The sequence below is a fragment of the Ursus arctos genome, unplaced genomic scaffold (genome assembly GCF_023065955.2).
Source record: "Ursus arctos isolate Adak ecotype North America unplaced genomic scaffold, UrsArc2.0 scaffold_33, whole genome shotgun sequence".
Classification (NCBI taxonomy): Eukaryota; Metazoa; Chordata; class Mammalia; order Carnivora; family Ursidae; genus Ursus; species Ursus arctos.
The window spans coordinates 1,902,464-1,922,656 of NW_026623019.1; the positions used below are offsets into that span (position 1 = coordinate 1,902,464).

The 20,193-nt window shown below is 45.0% G+C and overlaps 1 protein-coding gene across 6 annotated transcripts in view; it reads left to right on the forward strand.

Annotated features, from left to right (window-relative positions):
• Window positions 1-20,193, forward strand: part of SPIN1 (spindlin 1) — a 77,001-nt gene that overhangs the window by 37,091 nt on the left and 19,717 nt on the right. For 4 of the 6 annotated variants that reach the window (XM_057305665.1, XM_048218275.2, XM_026519182.4 and 1 more), the window contains 2 exons: window positions 937-1,146; window positions 17,371-17,419. In XM_057305665.1, coding sequence (XP_057161648.1) covers window positions 1,095-1,146; window positions 17,371-17,419 — 101 coding nt within the window. In that variant the 5' untranslated portion in view covers window positions 937-1,094. Of the gene's footprint in view, window positions 1-936; window positions 1,175-17,370; window positions 17,420-20,193 lie in introns of those variants that run through there. The other 2 variants (XM_044391205.3, XM_048218276.2) reach the window with 2 other exon arrangements.

The window sequence follows — 20,193 nt, forward strand, 5'->3', positions numbered from 1 at the left end:
CCCAAATGGGGAGGGAGGGCACTCTGGATACTCGCTGAATGCATGAATTCTAAGATCTGGTCATTTTTAAGTCTGTGTTCCTTGAATAATAAGTTTTATATAGTTAAGAATTTTTATTGGTTAAATGGATTCTTCTCAACTAATTAGGCTTTTTAATCATTCTATTTTGTTACTTTCTTATCTCGAGAAAATTAATTCAGCACCGCGTTCAGTTCTTACCCCTGTGCACGGGTGGCCGTGGTTTCGTGGACTGAATGCACCCAGCCCAGAGTAGTCCTGGGCTTCAGTGAGATTTGCAGCAGACATTTTCATGTTTTATGAGACTGTGTCTCCACATATGTATTACTACGTGGACTGAAACAAATCAAATTTGGCTGAAAGGATAAAGTGCTTCCGTAAGATGACCTAACTTTTGCATGGGTGTGGGACTTGCTGATCTTTTCTGGTTTCTGGAAGCTTGAGAGCGGACAGGGCACGTCAGTCTTGTTGGCTGTGCTCCTTTCTCTTGCCCTGCGTGCTGGCCTGGCGCCCAGCTGTGGTTCTGACCTGAACTTGGTTCCCATGCTGCCCCCGCTGCAGCCGTGCTGGTAGCCTTCCTCCTGGGGACTGCCGCCCCCGTGGGCTGGGTCTTCGTGTCCCATCAAGGAGATGGGCCATGACAGGGTGCATCTTCACGGACACCCCGGCATCCACCCTTTACTGATGGTGGCAGCAGAATGGGTCGGGGGTGGGGGGAGGAGGCAGACGCGGTGTGGTGCTCTGCGCCGCCTCCGGGGAGCAGTGCTGCCGTTGGTGCCCAGGTCTTTGGAAGTAAGGCTAATTGCTTCTGGGCAAAGCACTTTGACGTCGTGTTTGAAATTTTATGTTAGTTGGTGGCTGGCTCAGGTCGTTCTGCTCTTGTGATGCTCTAGTAACGGACTGTTCACTGTTTTGCAGAGTCCTTATGATTTCACATGTTTTTGCTGCACTTGTAAAAGAGGCACTTGGATGATGGATTAACAGGAACATTGAGATTCTGTGAAAAGTTTCAAATCGGAGAGTATTCAATTTTCACCCTAGTCCAGCAGCTGTGCTGCTCACTTAAATACAGATGAATGAAGACCCCATTCGGGAAGACACCTGGCCAGCGGTCCAGAGCGGATGCAGGTAGGCGGCGCGGTCCCTGCGTTCTTCAGTAAGTGAAACGTTGCTAAACTCCAGGAGTACTTCCGCGTAGTTCCTCGTGGTTTGCTGTTCTTGAAGCTGTGTGCTTTTCCACTACTCCATACACAAACGTGGGGAAAACAGCTTCCTTTTTTGAAAGGCAGGGACCATGTTCATATTTTTTCTGTCGTCTTTCATCTTCTACAAGTTACAGATATCCATTAAACTTAGCAAGTGAATTGTAAACAACTACGTAATGCGATTATAAGAAATGAAGGATTTCTCATTTCTTTTTGAAGGAAGTGAAAGTGTTTTGACTAGAGCAGTATGAGATTTAGGGTATTTATAGTGATTTTAAGGAAAAAAAGCTTTTTGTATGTTTATTTGAAAGAACTTTATTGGAATGAAATGGATAGAAACAGAATATTTGATAGGAATTATTCCCACTTTTGTGGGACACAGCTGATACTACTGGAATAGAGGGTTAGACTTCGAATGATTTTTACCCACCCCAGAAACAAAGGTGAAGCTTTACAGGCTATACTGTGAAGTAGGTAAGTGGTATTTTCTTTAGGACTTTAGTTTCTCTCCATTCATAAATACATTCGAATGTTGAAAAAATCTGTCATAACATTTTAAGATTCTTTGATAAATGAATCTGAGAATTATGCTGGTAAAACTAATATTCTGCAGAAATGCTTGCTGTTTGATTTAGAACTATTTCTTACTTTTATTAAGGAAGTATTTGGAAGTCCTTTATAGAAGAGCCACAGGGATTCAGATTTTTAAGTACCCCCTTATCTCTTTTTTGTTCTAGCTCCTCTTTTGTAAAGATAATACTGATTTCACTGTTCAGGGTTTGTCAGTAAGATTACTTTGGGCCAGAGATGACAGGCTGAAGCGTAAGCCATCTGCGAGTGTATTGTCACTTCTTGGCCCCCTCAGCCACGCAGACCCGGGCATGCCACACATCTTCTCGAGCCTTGGTTTTTATCACCTGAACAGGTGTGCTGTGCTACATACTTGCTGAGGTTAATAGGAGGAGTGAGTGAGCTTGTGGGTTGGGGCTCAGCTAGGTGCCTGGCACATTATAGCTGTTCTACCAAAAAGCATTGTTATCGTTGATCATACTATTTATGATTTAATTTTATTTTGTTAATTGCAAAAATTGCTGTCAAGTTTTTTTTTTTTTTTAAAGATTTTATTTGAGAGAGAACGAGTGGTGGAGAGGGGCAGAGGGAGAGAGAGAGAGAGAGAAGCAGACTCCCCGCTGAGCAGGGAGCTCAACGTGGGGCTCTGTCCCAGGACCCTGGGATCATCACCCGAGCTGAAAGCAGATGCTTCTGACTGAGCCACCCAGGCACCCCTGCTGTCACGGTTTTTGTTGATCAGTGAAACCTCCCACGTTTGTCATTTGAGATAGTAATTCATTTTCCAGAGTTCTTTTTATGCACACCGTTCCAGTTTCAGCACTCCTGTTTCCTTCATTGATTTTGAGTCCTTGTTGTCAGAAGAGTGAGCAGAGTACACCGATGTCAGTGCCCGGAGGATCTAAACCGAGAGATGCTGTTGCTCTTAGGGGAGAGATGCTGTTGCTCCCAGCCAGGACTCTGATCTGAGATACTCTTCTTCCTCGACGTTTCTAAGAGCACCTGGCATAGGCTAAAGACAAAGCGGGTGCTCTAAGTTCTCGTCGGCCCGTTGTTTGATGCTTTAACACGAGACCGTGTAGTCTCTTGTTTCCCGCTGTTGCGTGATCCTATTTTGGAAAGATTGCTGATCCCTTGATCAGTATTGTTTATAAAATTGTCTTAAATCATTCTCCCTCTTAACATAGACGGAGACTTTCTTGCTTTTAAACCCCTCTGTCAGTTACACATGTGCCCATTTACAAATAAAGAAAATTCACCCAAAAGATGGGTTTTTTTTTGTCCTGCAACGAGAACCCTGGGTGGGCATTCTAACCCTGGTTGGTGCAGTGGCTCAGCTATGCCTGGAGAGAAAGCTGAGGGACCTTTGTCTTCCTCTCTGGGCCTCTATGGAGCTGGACTAACATGACAGCTCCCCCAGAGCAAGTGTCCCCAGAGAAACAGGCGCAGCTGTGAGGCTCCCGTGGCGGAGCCTGGAGCCCTGGGACTCGCACTGGCTGACTAGTGCTGCCTTGCCAGCCGAGGTTCAAGGGAGGGAGAGTGTACTATGCTCTGGGAAGAGGGTGAGGAATTTGGAGCCCTGCCTTAAAAGTGCCACAGTGGTAAATAGATCACTAGGCAGTCCCTGGTACTGGGTTCTATGTTTGACATAGAGCGTGGGTGATCAATAAAAACTTGAAAATTGAATGCTTTTGCATGCTCTTTATATTTCTAGTTGCACATGTTAGGAATTTCTATTTTAAAATAACAGGTTTATCTCTATAACTATGTTGGAATTAAATTGGTTGTTAAAATAGTAATTTATATACACCTAATGACGGGCGGCAAGTCCTATTATATGGTACAACATGTTTCATGTGTTTTTTCCCTTAGTTAGCCTCCATTTTTACTGGTTTATCCAAGGTTGCAGTTTTCCCCTCTTTATGACATACTTTAATTATACAGATAGATACAGGGAGTAGTAGTAATACGTATCCATGTGCCTAATACTCAGATTTAGCAACTTCTTTGCTGTATTTAATCCAAATATTTTTAAAACCTTGATTTTATTTTTACCAAATTAATAAAAATTCATTGTTGAAATTGTCAAGTAGTGCCAAAGACTTAAAAAGCAGGCATTCTGGGGCACCTGGGTGGCTCAGTCGTTAAGTGGCTGCCTTTGGCTCAGGTCATGATCCCAGAGTCCTGGGATCGAGTCCTATGTCAGGCTCCCTGCCCAGTGGGGAACCTGCTTCTGTCTCTGCCTGCCACTTCCACTGCTTGTGCTCTCTCCCTGTCAAATAAATAAATAAAATCTTAAAAAAAAAAAAAAAAAGGCATTCTGCCCCTTCTGATGTTTACCTTCACCATTTGTAAATATGAGTAGAAAAATTTCTCTTGAATCTGACAGTGCTGAACCAGGAAAGGCAGTCTAAGGACTTTTTATTGTTTCTTCTTCTTTTGTATATTTATTTTTCCTGGAGTTTAGGGATTTCTTAATTTTTTTCTATTTGCTTAAATTTCTTTGCAACTTGAAGTCTCTTAAACAGTTCCCACAGCTTTATAGAACTGTCAGTGTAATATGCCTTGTGGCCGACGCCATAGATGGCCCATCTGTCCGCGCTTCCTTGGGGACTCTTGTAGTGCTTTCGGCCCTGTTCTGTGAGCCTCGTCCTCTGGCCCCACAGACATGCTCCCATCCTTGGAATGCCTGTTTTTTTTCTGTAGCTGGATTCTCCTCGTTTCTGTTTGCCATGCCCTCCCTGTTTTGGTGTGTACTCTTGCCTAGGAAAAGCTTGTACGGCGTCAAGAAGCTTCCAGAGCAGACAGTGAGTGAGTTGATGGTTAAAGTGACAGAGGAGGGGTGCCTGGGTGTCTCAGTCGGTGAAGTGTCTGTCTTCAGCTCAGGTCGTGATCCTGGGGTCCTGGGAACGAGTTCCGCATCGGGCTGTCTGCTCAGCGGGGAGTCTGCTTTTCCCTTTCTCTCTGCCCCTCTCCCTCCGCTCATGCTCTCAAATAAATAAATAAATAAATAAATAAATAAATAAATAAAAATCTTTAAAGTGACAAGTGGAATGCATGGTCGGTCATATTCTCTACTTTTCTGCCCGTTTGAAATTGTCTCTAATACAGTTTTCCACAAGTGTACCTAGATGAGATTCTTTTTGAAACCTTGCATCAATATTGTCTTAATTCTGTTCTTCTCAGTCTTCAGTGGGGCAGAAGGTTCTAGGTTGGAAATAACTTTTCATTCACAATTCTCCAGGCATTGCTCCATTCCTTGTCTTTGAGGCCCCAGTGTTGCTGTTTGGGGAAGTTGGATGCTGTTTCTGCACCTGGGTGTGTCCAGTGGTTTCTCCCTGTCCTCTGAAAACTTCTGGGCTGGACTTTCCATGTGCTGGGAAACATGGCAGTGAGTGTCTGGATGGGTCTTTTTCGCTCCGTGCTCGGGCTTTCAGCGGCAGGTCCGTTTGCTGTGGGGAGTTCTGTGCTCCTTCTTTGATGGCACTCATTTCCTCTTCTCTCTGGAATGCACGCTGCTGAGACGTCTGCTGCTTGAGCTGGTCTTTCTGTTTTTTTCCTAAACTACTTCAATTACTCGTTTCCATTTTCTCATTCTTAGGAAGTTTACTGACTTTTTTTTCCAACCTTTTAAAAAGATTTCAGTGAGCATTTTGTTTCTTCTGTGAGCTCATTTTTGTTTTTATATTATTTCATAAGTGCAAGTAACTTGTACTTCTGAGGCTATAAATTGTATTTTTAAAAAGACTTGTTTGAATTAGTTTGGCCTGTTAGGAGTATCTTTGTGTCTGTTTGCTTTTTAGTCTGTTTTGTCTGGAGGTTCTCTGAATTTCCTGAGATCCGAGGTGGATCCTCTAGCGAGGCATGAAGGAGTCGGTCGGAAGCTGTGTGTGTAAGTGGTGCCTGGTGGACTTGAGTTACGTTATTGGGGTCTCCAAGTGTCACCGTTTGTGGGTGTTTTCCCTAGAGGTGGGTCTTCAGATTTCCTACCTGTATGAGGAGAATATTAATCAACTCTCAGAATTCCTGATTTCTCCCTTAAAGTTTCAGTCTTATACCTTTACATCTGCTGAGGCCTCGCCACCAGAGATGACTTCCGGTCACACAAAACTGGGTTACATATTTGCTCAGGAGCAGGGACAGAGTGCCCTTGACAGCCTCCCAGGGCGATTTCACAAGAGGCAGAGCTGTTCACGGGGAGGAATGAGTGAGCTGGTAGGGTCGGAGGTACTGAGTGTGGTGTGGACGAGATTGGTGAGGATTCCTGGTCTAAACGAGGCACCGGAACAGACAGGGTCTTTATCTTTGGAAAATCTGAGCCCACCTGAAATTAACAGCTGGTAAAAGTCATGTCTGTGAGCTGTTGCGGGTTTGGTTCTAGACCACCACAATAAAGCGAATATTGCAGTAAAATGAATCAGATGAATTTCTTAGTTTCCCAGTTGTGTAAGAGTTATGTTTACACTGTACTGCAGTCTACTTCCTGTGTGCAGTAGTTTATGTCTATTTTTTTAAAAGATTTATTTAACCATTCTATTAATTTTTTTATTTTCTATTTTTTTCCATTTTTAAAAATTTTATTATGTTAGTCATCATACATCCTTAGTTTCTGATGTAGTGTTCCATGATTCATTGTTTGCATATAACACCCAGTGCTCCATGCAATACGTGCCCTCCTTAATACCCATCACTGGGCTAACCCATCCCCCCACCCCCGCCCCTATTTATCCATTTTAGAGAGAGAGTGTGTGTGTGTGTGCATGAGTGGGGGAGAGGGGGGCAGGCAGAGAGAGAGGGAGAATCTCAGACTCCCCCCCACCCCCCCACCCCACTCCCGAGCATGGAGCCCAGCTCAGGGCTTGATCCCACCACCGTGAGATCAGCACCTGAGCTGAAACCAAGAGTCAGATGCTCAACCGACTGAGCCACCCAGGTGCCCCCCCTCCTTTTTTTAAAGTAAGCTCCATGCCCCATGTGGGGCTTGAACTCACAGCCCTGAGATTGAGTTACATGATCTACCGACTGAGCCAGCTGGGCACCCCAATAGCATTATGTCTAAAAAACAATGTACATACCTTAATTTAAAAAAACAGTTTGTTCCTAAAAACTAACCATCATCTGAGCTTTCAGCAAGTCACTGATCACAGAAATTGTAATAACGAAAAGGTTTGGAATATTGTGAGAATTACCAAAATGTGACACAGAGACACGAAGTGAGCAAACGCTGTTGGAAAAATGACACTGATAGACTTGCTTGATGCCGGGTCGCCACAAACCTTCAATTTGTAAAAAGCGTGGTATCTGCAAAGCCCTGTAAAGTAAGGAGCAGTAAAAGGAGTAATGAGTGTTTTGGAACATGCGTCTCTGAGCTTCTGTTAGAACGGTTTGAGTGAATGTAGTTTTTCTTAGCCATCTTGGTTTAGTACAGTGTAAATAACTTTGTGAGTCATCGAACAGTTTATTTTATAAATTACGGCTCTATTTCTTTCACATTTCAATCAACAAATAGATGTAGTACCTAGTAAAGGATCTTGTTCTGTTTTCTACTGGGAAATCTGTGGTCCTCAGATGAGCGATGCCACCCACTTTCAATGACAGACTGACACCAGGCACAGTGACTACATATACACCTGCCTACTCCTCTGAACAGTGTGTGTTGGTGACTTCTGCTTAGCAGTATGTAGAGCGCCTCCTTCCCACTCTATGGATGAATGGTTTTCATACTCATTTGTTCAGAGGTCAGTTACTTGGACATTACGGTTGTTTCTACTCTTCTGTATTAGACGTGATGACTGCAATGAATAGGCTTGTTCATTTGTCCTGCCCATGTGTTGTTATTGGGATGGATTTCTAGAAGGAAGACTGAATCAGATCTTAAATGCATATGTAATTATGTGAGGTATTCATGGGCTTTGTACCATTTTGCCCTCAGTGTATGTGTGAAGTGAATACTGCGTCCTGTAAGGCCTCTTTGGCCTTCCTTTTTCTGTTCTTTTCTCCCCTGATTTTCTTCTACTTTTAGAAGCTCTTTTAAAGTCAGTTACTTTGTGATAGGAGTTATTTCTTATACTTGCCACTGTGTGGTGTCAGCTTCTGGGAGAGAACTGAAGTTCTTGGCCTCTTGTTTGCATCCTCTTGGGTCTCAGCCTCCGTCACAGAAGTCATGCTGGACTTCTGCAGTCCTAGCTAATGTCTGTGGTTTCTTGGATGCTGTGTTTATGAATCTTTTCTCTCTTGTTTTCTGAAGAATATCCTCCAGCAACTTCCAGATATTTGTGGGAGAGGTATTTTTGAGCCCATATGTGAATGTAAATGTCTATACTCTTAATTGGTAATTTAGCTGGGTATGGAAGTCTGGGTTCAAAGTCATTTTACCTCCACTTTGCAGGTCTTGCTTTCCGGTTGTGTAGCTCAGTGTTGATGATGAAAGAAAGGTCTAGTACCTCTTCATTTTTTTAAAAAGGACCTTAAAAAAGGACTTTATTTTTCTTAAAGATTTTTTTGAGACACACACACATACACACAGAGCACAAGTAGAGGGAGAGGGAGAGTAAGAGGGAGAAGCAGACTCCCTGCTAAGCTGGGAGCCCGGCATGGGGCTCGATCCCAGGAACCTAAGATCATGACCCGAGCTGAAGGCAGATACTTATCTGAGCCACCCAGGTGCCCGAGGACTTTACTTTTCTTAAAGCAGTTTTAAGTTCACAGCAAGATTGAGCAGCATGTATGCTTCTCATATACCCCTGGTGCCTTCCCCCTTAGCCTCCCATACTAGCAATAGCCCTCACCAGATAGTACATTTGTTACAGTGCGCCTACATTGGACACGTTGTGATTACCCAGAATCCGTTGTTTATCTTAAGGTTCACTTTTGGTGGTGTACATTCTGTGGGTTTTGACAAATGTGTAATCACTCAAATCCACCGTTCTGGTATCAGAGTAGTTTTACTTCCTGAAACTCTCCTGTTCTTCAGCTATTCATTCCTCTCACCCCCTGACCGCTTGCAGCCACTGACCTTTTATTTTATCCATAGTTCTGCCTTTCTTGGAATGTTAATAGAGTTGGAATTCTATGGAGCCTTTGCAGACTGGCTTCTTTCACTTAGCAGTATGCACTTAAGGTTCTTCCATGTCTTTCCATGACTTGATAGCTTGTTCCTTTTCAGTACTGAATAATATTCTATTTGTAGATGTACCATTGTTTATTTATCCAGTCACCCGCTAAAGGACGTCTTGGTTGCTTCCAAGTTTAGGGGATTACAAATAAAGCTGCTATGCACATCAATGGGCAGGTTTTTGTGTGGACTGGTTCCAACTTATTTGGGTAATTACCAAGGACCATAGTTGCTAGATCATATGGTAAGAGTGTGGTTTGTAAGAAACCACCAAATTGTCTTCCAGTGCAGCTGCACCAGTGTGTATTCCCTCCAGCCACAAATGAGAGTTTCTGTTGCTGTACATCATCTCCCGTGTTTGGTGTTGTCAGTGTTCTGGATTTTGGTAATTCTGTTAGAAGCGTAGTGGTATCTCATTGTTTTTAGTTTGCATTTCCTCCACGTATGATGTATAGAGCATCTTTTCATACATGAGTTTTGCCGTTTCTATCCGTTCTTTGGTGTTAAGCTCTTTGTTCCATGTTTAATTAGGTGGTTTTCTTATTGAATTTTAAGAATTCTTTGTGTATTTTGGATAATAGTCCTTCATCAGATATGTTTTCCAGGTATTTTCTTCTGATTGTCCCCTTTTTTAAAAAATTTATTTTATTTTATTTATTTTTGAATTACAAACCCTTGTGTCGAGGGCTGGCTTTTAATAGATCACAGCGAGGGAGCTGCTCTGCTACGTATGAAACCCTGACCTAGAAGCAGGTCGTCTGTGAATGGTTTAGCGTGAACGTGTGTTGTGTGACTGGCGGGGGGGTGGCCTCCTTTCCAGATGCGCCCTGTTTTGCAGGATGAGGTGCTTTCTGCACTGGACCCTGGTCTCTAAGTGTGGTGGCCCGCTGGTGGGGTAAGTGGGAGACTGGCTATCTGAGGCCAACCGAGGCTCCTTGGCACTGCTGTATTGTTCCACCTGGGCAGGATTCTGACTTAGAGGTGTTCAGTCAGAATCCCACAGATGGTAACTTCGCCTCATTGGCTCCTCAGCCAAGCACACACACCAGATTCTCATTTTTTTGATAGTGTCTTTCACAGAGCAGAATTTTTTAATTTTAATGAAATGCATCTTATCAATTTTCTTTTCATAGATTGTGCCATTGTATTATCTTAAAAAGTCATCAGCATAACCAAGTTCATTTGGATTTTTCGCTATGCTAACTTTCAGGAGTTTTATAGTTTTGCACTGTGCATTTAGGTCTGTGATCCATTTTGAGTTAATTTTTGTGAGGGATGTAAGGTCTGTGTCTAAATTCATTTTTTTGCAGGTGGATGTCTAGTCATTCCAGCACCATTTATTAAAAAGACTATCTTTTCTCCATTTTATTGCCTTTGCTCCTTTGTTAAAGATCAGCTGACTATATGTGGGTCTTTTTTAGAGTTCTCCATTTGATCTGTTTGTCCATTCTTTAGCCAGTACCATGCTGTCTTGATTAGTGTAGCTTTATAGTATGTCTTAAAGTCGAGTAGTGTCAGTTCTCCAGCTGTTCTCCTCCTTCAGTATTGTGTTGGCTGTTCTGGATCCTTTGTTTCTCCCTATAAACTTTAGAACTGGTTCGTTGATATCCACAAAATAACTTGCTTGGATTTGGATTGGGATTGCATTGAATCTATAGATCAAGTTGAGAAGAACTGACATATCTTTTTTTATTAAAGATTTTGTGTATTTGATAGAGAATGAGTGAGAGTGAGAGAGAGTGAGAACAAGGGGAGATGGGGCAGAGGGAGAAGGAGAAGCAGACTCTCTGCTGAGCAGGGAGCCCCATGCGGAGTTTGATCCTAGGACTCTGGAATCATGACCTGAGCTGAAGGCAGATGCTTAACCGACTGAGCCACTTGGGCACCCCTGGGAAGAATTGACACCTTGACAATATTGAGTCTGTCTGTGAACGTGGAATATCTCTCCATTTAGATAGTTGTTCTTTGATTTCTTTCATCAGTTTTTGTCATATCTGTCTTATATATGGGGTCTGTAGTGATGTCTTCTCTTTGATTTCTCATGTTAGCGATTTGTGTCTTCTCTCTTGTTAGTTCTCCTGGCTAGAGATTTATCAATTTTGATCTTTTCAAAGAATGAGCTTTTGATTTCATTGATTTTTGTCTGTTGATTAAAATATTACTGATTTCTGTTATATTTTTTATAACATTTTTTTAAGTTTTATTTATTTATTTGACAGAGAGAGCTCAAGCAGGGGGAGCAGCAGGCAGAGGGAGAAGGTAGAGGGAGAGGGAGAAGTAGGCTCCCCGAGGAGTAGAGAGCCCGCCAGGACGCTGGGATCATGACCTGAGCCAGAGGCAGACGCTTAACTGACTGAGCCACCCAGGAGCCCCAGTCTTTATAACATTTTTTGCTAGCTTTGCATTTAATATGGTTTCCTCTTTTAGCTTCCTAAGATGGAACCTTAGATTTTTTAATTTTAGGCCTTTCCTCTTTTCTGATACATGCATTCAGTGCTATAAATTTCTTTCTGTGCACTGCTTTCCCTGCATCCCGCAAATTTTGTAAATTGTATTTTCATTTTCACTTAGTTCAAAACATTTTTTAATTCATCTTGCAATTTCTTCTTTGAATTATGTATTTAGAACTGTGTTGTTTATCTCTCAGTATTTGGGGATTTTTCAGCTATTTTTCTGTTACTGAAATTAGTTTGATTTTATTGTGGTTTGAGAGCAGTTGCAGGAATTCTGTTCTTTTAAATGTATTAAGGTGTGTTTTATGATCCAGAATGTTGTCTTGGTGACTACTTCATGGGAACTTGAAAAGAACGTGTATTTTGCTATTGTTGGATAGAGTGGTCTATTGATGTCAATTTTATCCATTTGATTAGTGGTGGTGTTGGGTTTGACTGTGTCCTCACTGATTTTCTGCCTGCTGGATCTATCCCATTTCTGATAGAGCGTTATTGAAGTATCCAGCTATGATAGTGGATTCATCAGTTTCTCTTTGTAGTTTTAACAGTTTGACTTCCTTAGTTTGATGTTCTCTTGTTAGATACACATGTTAAGGATTGTGATGTCTTCTTAGAGGATTGATTGCTTTATCGTAAGATATTTCTTTTTCCCTAGTGACTTTTCTTGCTCTGGAATCTCTCTGAAATTAATATAGCTACTCTCGTTTCTTTTGATCAGTGTTAGCATGGTGTATCTTTTTCCTTTCCTCTACTTTTAATCTAAACATACCTTTAAAGTGGATTTCTTGTGGACAGTGTACAATATGGTCTTGTTTTTTTTTTTTTTTTAAGATTTTATTTATTTATTCGACAGAGATAGAGACAGCCAGCGAGAGAGGGAACACAAGTAGGGGGAGTGGGAGAGGAAGAAGCAGGCTCATAGCGGAGGAGCCTGACGTGGGGCTCGATCCCATAACGCCGGGATCATGCCCTGAGCCGAAGGCAGACGCTTAACCGCTGTGCCACCCAGGCGCCCCAATATGGTCTTGTTTTTAATTCCACTGTGCAGTCTTGGTATTTTAATTGGTGTACTTAGACCATTGATATTAAGGTGATTATTGGATTAATATCTGCTCTATTTGTTACTATTTTCATTGCCCTTGTTCTTTTACTTTTTTAAGAGACTGCCGTAGAGTTTGCAGGATACATTTATAACTAATCCAGTTCACTTAGAAGTAAGCTATAATCATCTAATATGTTGTTGCTGGTATTCTGAAAAAATGGTACCAGTTCTATTAAATAGGAGTAATAAAAATGGAAGTGTTTGTTTTATCTTCACTGATTCCATCTCTAATGATCTCTCTGTAGATTTGAGTTTCTCAGCTATATTATTTTTCTTCTCTCTGAAGAATTTCTTTTCACATTTCTTATAGTGTAGGTCTCCTGGCAACAAACTCTCTTACCTTTTGCTTGTTTGAGCAAGTCTTCTCCTTCACTCATGAAGGGTAGCAGAATACAAAATTCTAGGTTAATTTTCTCCCAACACTTCGTGTGTCTCAGTCCGCTCTCTGCGTGTGTGCTCGCTGAGGAGACGTTGGATGTAATTTTTGCTCTGTTCCTCTGTACATACGGTGTTTTTCCTCTGTCTCTGTCAGGAGTTTTTCTTTCTCCTTACATGTGATTTTGGGGCATTTATCCTGCTTGGCATTCTCTGAACTTCCTGGATCTCTGGTTTAGTGTCTGACTTCAGTTTGGGGAAATCATCAGTCATTATTGCTTCACATACGTCTATTCCTTTGTCTCCTCTTTTTCTTCTGGCATTCCCATTGTATGTGTTACTTCTTTGTAGTTGTCCCATGGTCCTTGGATATTCTGATTTGTTTTTTCCTGTCTTTGTCTTTTTTCTCTTTGCTTTTCAGGTTTGGAGGTTTCTGCTGGCATGTCCTGAAGCTGAGAGAGTCTTCCTCAGCGGCCTCCGGTGACCGCTGAGTTAATGTCGGCCACGTTTCTTACTGTTTCCTGTTCCTTGCCCTGTGCTTTCTCCCTTTTTTCTCTTCCACTTTTCCCTACTTTTTGTGGTTTTATTCAACTTTCCATGATTTTACTTTCTCCATCATGAGTCCCCCCAGACACATTCTTCATTTCTGTTATGATGTTCTTTTTTTTTTTTTAAAGATTTTATTTATTTATGTGACAGAGAGACAGCCAGCGAGAGAGGGAACACAAGCAGGGGGAGTGGGAGAGGAAGAAGCAGGCTCCCAGCGGAGGAGCCCAATGTGGGGCTCGATCCCGGAACACCGGGATCACGCCCTGAGCTGAAGGCAGACGCTTAACGACTGCGCTACCCAGGCGCCCCCTGTTATGATGTTTGATCTCTGCCATGTCTGTTTAATTTTTTCTGATAATTTCCACCTTTCAGTTTACGTTACTCATTGTTTCTCACATGTTTACTTTTTCCTTGGAGCCCCTAGCTTATATTGATCGTTACTAAAATTCTTGGTCTGATAATTCTACCATCCCTGTCATACCCGAGTCTAGTTTGGATGCTTGCTGTCTCTTCAAACCATGTTGTTTGCTTTTTAATGCGCTGTATAGTTTTTGGGCTGAGACATGATGTGCTGGTGAGAAGGAACTCCGTGAGCCGTCAGTGATGTGACAATGGGGCGTGGGGGCGGGGCACGTTCTGTAGTGCTGTATGGGTCTCCTGCCCTCTTGAGTCTGTGTCACCAGCTGACCTTCTCCCCCTGTGGGACGGGAGGGCAGGCAGCTGCACTTTGAATTCCTCTTCCCTCAGGCTAGCTGGGCTCCCAGACAAACCCCAGAGGTTAAGCTCTTGAGGGCAGGCCTTGTTGAGAACTGAATGCTTTGTTGTATTTCTAGACGGGTACTTTTCCCCTCCCTCTACTGGAGGCAGGAGGGGATTTTCCTCTCATCTTCCCTGAGAACCTGGCAGCGCTCCTGGAGGTGAAACCTGCCCCAGCATTGGTGCCCTGCGTCCCTTCGGCATGATTAGTGGCTGGAGGCTTCGTCCCAGCCTTCTCCACACTGAGGCCCCAGCCGCTGGGCGTCTTCTGTTCAGGCTTTCCTGCCCTGCTTCCCGCAGATGTTTCTGCCCGCTGAGCTCTGATTGTCTGTATCTGCAGGTTGGTCAGCAGTTTGGGGGGCACCGGTTTGCCCTGTGACATCACGTCTCTGACCAGTTGAGGAAGAGTTGTTGATTTTTCCTCGAGTTCGGCTCTTTGCTTGTTAGGACGCAGCACCAGAAACAGCACGTTCTCTCCGTTCATGGCGTTCGGTTTTCAGGAGCTCTTTGTTTTCTGCTTTTGTAGCCTCTTGTTCCCATGTGGTGACGGCGATACCCTCCGTTCCCTTGAGGACACCCGTTCTTTCACGTCATCTGTGTGGCTCTGGAATCATTTCAGAGTTTGCCGCTCGTCTGACAGGACTCCTACCGTGGAGGGGTTGTTTCTTGAGTGATCAGTAGAAGATGGTTTCCACCAGGGTCCTCCTCCAGCTGGGGAAGTGAGCTCCATGGGGACACGTGGTGACTTGTGGGCCTGAGCTTTGCGTGGCATGCAGGGACGGGGCAGCCCAGATGCTCAGTCAGCTGCCCATCCCGGTGTCCTCCGCGTGGGAGGGGAGGCACCCTGATGCCTGGGGCAGGCCCAGCAGAGCCTGAGTGAGTCCTTCACGTCTTCACGTCTCTCCTCATCCCGTCCACCCCAAGCCTCGCCACCACGTTCCCGGGTGCTTCAGGGAGCTCTCCCTGCAGGCTGTGTCCTCTGTCGTCCCTGAGCCCCCTGCGAGTCTGTGTGTGGGTGCCCGGGCTGCACAGAAGGAGGATGGCCCTGCACTGTCACCTGGGAACAGTGACAGATTGTCCTGTGCAGGCCAGTTGGCCGTCTCTCTCCGTGTTCTCTTCATAGTCGGGAACGTAATACTAGTAAGGAAATGTGTGTTTAAATCACACACTTTACAGGCCAAGGGGAGAGAAGTTGGTGGCCCACCCGCCAGCCTCCAGCCAGGGGAGCCACCACACCGAGCTTGTGCGCGACGTGCTTTGTTCTCCGTCTCTTTTGCTGCTCAGAGTGAGTTTTGATCACTGTAGTAAGTACTGTGTTTGCTGCATTCCACGGATCGAGTTTCCATTTTTTCTTCAAGATCAGATTTCATTGTGATTTTGTCTTTGAACTGTGGACTTTCAGAAGATTGTTGTTTAATTTTCAAAAACACGGGTATTTACAGATATTTATTTCTGGTTTAATTCTGATGTGGTCAGAGCACAAAATTCTTATGATTTCAGGTTAAGTGCATGGAAGGTTTGTGTTACGAGGAGCAGATGGTGTGTCTGGTGTGTCTCATGTGAACTTGGGGAAAAGTGCGTGCTGGCTGTTTGTGGAGATTAGGTCTTCCGTGTCTCCACCGATTGTCTACCTGCGTGTTATGTCCGTTACCGAGAGAGGAGTCCAGGTCTATGCATGGGATTGTGGTGAGTCTTCCGGCCACACGATCCGGTTTCAGTCCGTGTCCTTCAGTGTTCTGGGACGAGGTCCACACACAGTCGGCCTGGGGTTAAATATGGGGGCTTCTTGGTTCATTGGCTCTTACCATTTTGAAACGTTTTCTTGATCCCTGATAACTTTGTCCTGAAGTTAACCTGTGTGGAGTGAGCCACTGTCCCGTCCTTTCCGTCTTGTCTCTGAATTGGTGTGTGTGGCATGTTTACGTTTGATGTGGTTCTCTGTCCTTTGGGCTGGGTGTAGTGCTGAGTCTCCGGGTTCACCCCGCTGTCTTCTGTCCTGGCTGTTTCTGACAATGAATCTGGAGTCGGTATTACCTTTGTTTCCCGGCATTTAATGAGTCTTTCATTGTCTGGCTGTTGTAAAAGTATTTTATTGGTTGCTGGTTTCAGAAACGTGGTGAGGATGTGCCCTGGTGTGGTCGTCGTCTTTGGCGTTGGTGAGCTCGCTGGCCCTGTGGTTGCACACTTACCGCACCTAGAGGCCTCCCTGCCGTTGCTTCCTCCAGAGTTGTTTCTTCTTTCCCGCGCTGTCCTCTCTGTCGTGAGCGCAGTTGACTGTGCCATCTGGCCACCGAGGCCGTCCTGCTGTTCCCCATCATTGTGGAGAGCGTCACTGGTCTTCGCATCTGTGTGGTCTGGTCCGCGGTTCACCATGTCCGCTGATCTTCACTTCAGATCTGTGTTTTCCACTAGTTTCATTCAGTCCTTTCTTTCTTCACAGTTTTTTAAGTGTCGTCTGTATCTTCCTTTAAATATTTGAGCATATTTATTATAGTGCTTTTCACATTTTTGCCTGTTACTTACATTGTCGTTTATAACCCACGGAGGTGTGGGGTCCAGTCTGCCGCTCTGTGTTGGGAATGAGCTGTGGTGCGTCGGGACCCCGTCACTGCCCTCTGACTTTGCTCCTGTCCACAGATGGGCTGGGCTGTAGCAGCTTTGATTCCTGGGGCTCCTTCAGCCTTCCTGCTGAGGGGCCACCTCTTTGAGGTTTTTACCACACAGGTTCAGAGAGGTGGCTGGCGCACCCACCGGGTTCTTCTGGTTTCCCTTCTCCTACTGTCGTCTGCATGTTGCCCTCAGAACACAGTCTGGGTCCGTGTGGGGCCCCCCCAGTCCTGCCCCACCGGTCGTCCCGGTGCCTGGATCCAGGGGTCTCACGTCTGCCGGCGTTTTGCTTGCTGGGAGCAGAAACACGGCTACTGTAACGTTGTACTTTACGGCTAGAATTGGCACTTACTTCTGTGGTTTTTGTCCATGTGATTTTAGGTGTTTTTTTTATGGCTGATCTTGGGCGATGAGCTGTCGTCCCTGTCATTTTATCTTCCCAGAACTCCAGTTATTTCCTTTTTGAAAATTAGACAAACAAATGGCTTTATACATGTTGGCTGTTTATGGTTTATTTTCATTTCATGCTTTATGTAGCAGTTTTTCAGAAGTTAATTTTTTTCCATGTTCTGAAGTATTTTCTATCCAGTTTTTATTGATTTATATTCACTTCTCTTTTAGGCCATGCTGGTGTGTCTGCAAGCATGATGAAGAAAAGGACGTCCCACAAGTAAGCACCCCTGAAGCTTGATTTTAGATAGCAGGTTGTGGCCGTAGGTGACGTAGGGTCTGTGACTCGCGTGATGCCCTCTCCCCCGGTTGAGGAGGTCATGCCTCGCTGTGTGTTGAGTACAGGCATACAGCCGTGTCCCTTGTCCTTGTCCTGGCCTACGGCTGCCTAGGCCTGTCCTTCCACCTCGTAAAGTCTCTGGGCCATGATTTCCCCTCCAGCTCCAAGGGGCTGGACTGATGGTAGGAAGTGTCCGTTGTGACGAGGGCGGCACGTGCGTGGTGAACCTCTCCTCCTTCTCTCTTCACAAGGGCTGCACGTTCCTGGCATGCAGGTGGTTTTCTCAGCCTCAGATAGGAGCTCCTTGTGGTAGAGGCCTTTGCTCATGCCTGAGGGCCTTGCTAGCATGCTGACAGGTGCTCACTTGCTGCTTTATAACATTTTCAAATAAATGAAAAGTTTGTAATCAGGGAGCTCATATGCATGTTGAAAGATAATTAAAAAGCCATGTATTTTAAGTGACCAGTATGTTATAAATCCTAAACTCTACAGATACCAGAATAAAGAAGCCACTTTTTCTTCCTTAAATCTTCATGTATGACATAGTTACATTTAAAAAGAAAATTGAGTTACTATCTTAAATGAAAATACTGTGCTTGTACTGAATTACACTTAATAGATTTCACAAGTACCCCCCAGGTTCTGGTCGCTGCTACTGTACCATGGAAATCGCACTAACGAACCAGTTCTGAGAGTTCTGAGTCTTAATTGTAGACGGTTAACTCTGGAAGAGACCCGTTGACCCCAGCTAGCACCTTCCGAGCGTCTCGTTATAGCCGTTCTTTCCAAACCGTTCATACTTGTAAGCGCCCCAGCCACCACCCTGTGCAGTTGAAGAGCACGAGATGCCCGTTCATAACGGTCGGTGGTTGGTGCACACGTGGACATGTAACGTAAATATCTGTAATGCGTAGTTCAAGAAGTGACCTGGAATAGGAAGGTGTGATGTTGAGGTGAGTATGTGTGTCCCTGAGGTGTGATCAAGCATTTCCCAGATTCCGTGGATTTGCCCATTCCCTTCATGCTTCTGCCACAGCCAGCTACCTGGTAATTGGTGTGCTGTCTGCCCTCATTATCATACCATAGCATTACCATAAATGGGAAACCATGTCCTGGCTCAAGTTTAAGGTAACCAAACAAATACAAGCCTTAAATATTAGGTAATGATAGAAACGTAACTACAGTGGGGAAGAGAAGCAGGGCACATGTTAACTTCACAAGATCAGAACAGTTCATGCAAAATAGATTTTGCCAATCAGTTAAAAATAATTGGCTTTAAGAATGTAATGTGCATTCAGTTTTATCCATTTTTACACGTTGCCGGGTACAAAAATGCTAGGACTGGAAGGTCCTTTAATCAGGACTTCGGGCGTTGTTGGGTTTGTGCAAGGGTTTCATGAGCCTCGTCTGAAGCACTGTCATACGTTAACTCCTGGATCCGAGGTGCTGGTTGTTTCTTCCCTCAGAGCACAAGGAATAAACACCTGCCTTTGCAACTTTGCTGTTCATGTGTGTGTCAGCTGAAGGCATGACCCCCTGTGCTCTGCTGTGCAGGGAGCTTGACCGGTGCTTTGCTCGTTTCTGTTCAAAGAGTAGAGGGCCGAGACTGGGTTACTCTGTAGCCAGAGGGAGCCGGAAAGAAAGGAAAGGCCGTCGCTCCCCTTCCCCTCTGTCTTCTCATCTCTGTGCACATGTGAAGATGGTTTGAAACAAAGATCGACGATGCACAGGTCTGCACAGTTCACCGCGACTGGCTGTTGCTAGCGGCCTCTGGAGGGGCCGCTGCCCGGGATCTGACATGACGCAGAAAGCTGGATGGCTCAGCTGGGCCCCTTGGCTCATTTCCTTCATCTACCTGGCACCGGGCTTCCCAGGCCTAACAGTCCTGCCGTGGACCAGGACGGTCCCTCTCCATAAGTGACACTTTTATGGAAACCACATAGAGAAGCCGACCTGGCGCCTCCACTGTGGCCCTCTGGCGATCGAGGCAGGCCTGCAGGGCTGACCCACGCCTCATTCCAGGGAGGCTGAGCAGGAACCCCACGTGTGGACGCCTCTGCCTGCTGGTAGGAGTCACAGGGACACCCAGGAGACGCGTGCCGGCGGCGCCACCATCCCTGCGCATACTGGCAGGACTCGGGGACCTGCCGTGGTGGAGCACCATGGCACCCAGAAGTTCTGCACCGTGGCTTGTTTCTGATTTTACGGTAAATGGGACAAGCTGACGTGCCTCCTGCCGGCCGGGTCCGCACTGCATTTTGGGAACAAGCTGGTGACCGGTGTTTCCTGGCTTCTCAGGAGGTGGTTTGGGAAATGCGTTGCAGTGAACAGCCTGGGCCGGAACTGCACAGGTTCACACGCACCTGCATTTCTTTCTGTAAACACGGGACTGCACGGTGCATGTGTTTTGTCTTCCATATGATGTCTTATAGCACTCTGGGCTCCAGCGTGCTGCATGGTGAGAACGCCATGTGGAATACGTGTAACATACAAAGTAGGGGTTAACTGGTTTACGGTATCAGTCAGGCTTCTGGTCAAGCTGGTAAGTTTTGAGGGAGTCAGAAGGTACGCGCAGATTTTCAGTTGTGGGGGGGTCAGTGCCCCAGTCCCTGCTTTGTTCAAGGGTCAGCTGTGCTTTTTGAAGGGAAGGTAGAGTTGGGGGGCCTCTACGGTGAGTTTAGCTATAGTGGTTGTTTCAGTTTTCAAACAGAAAT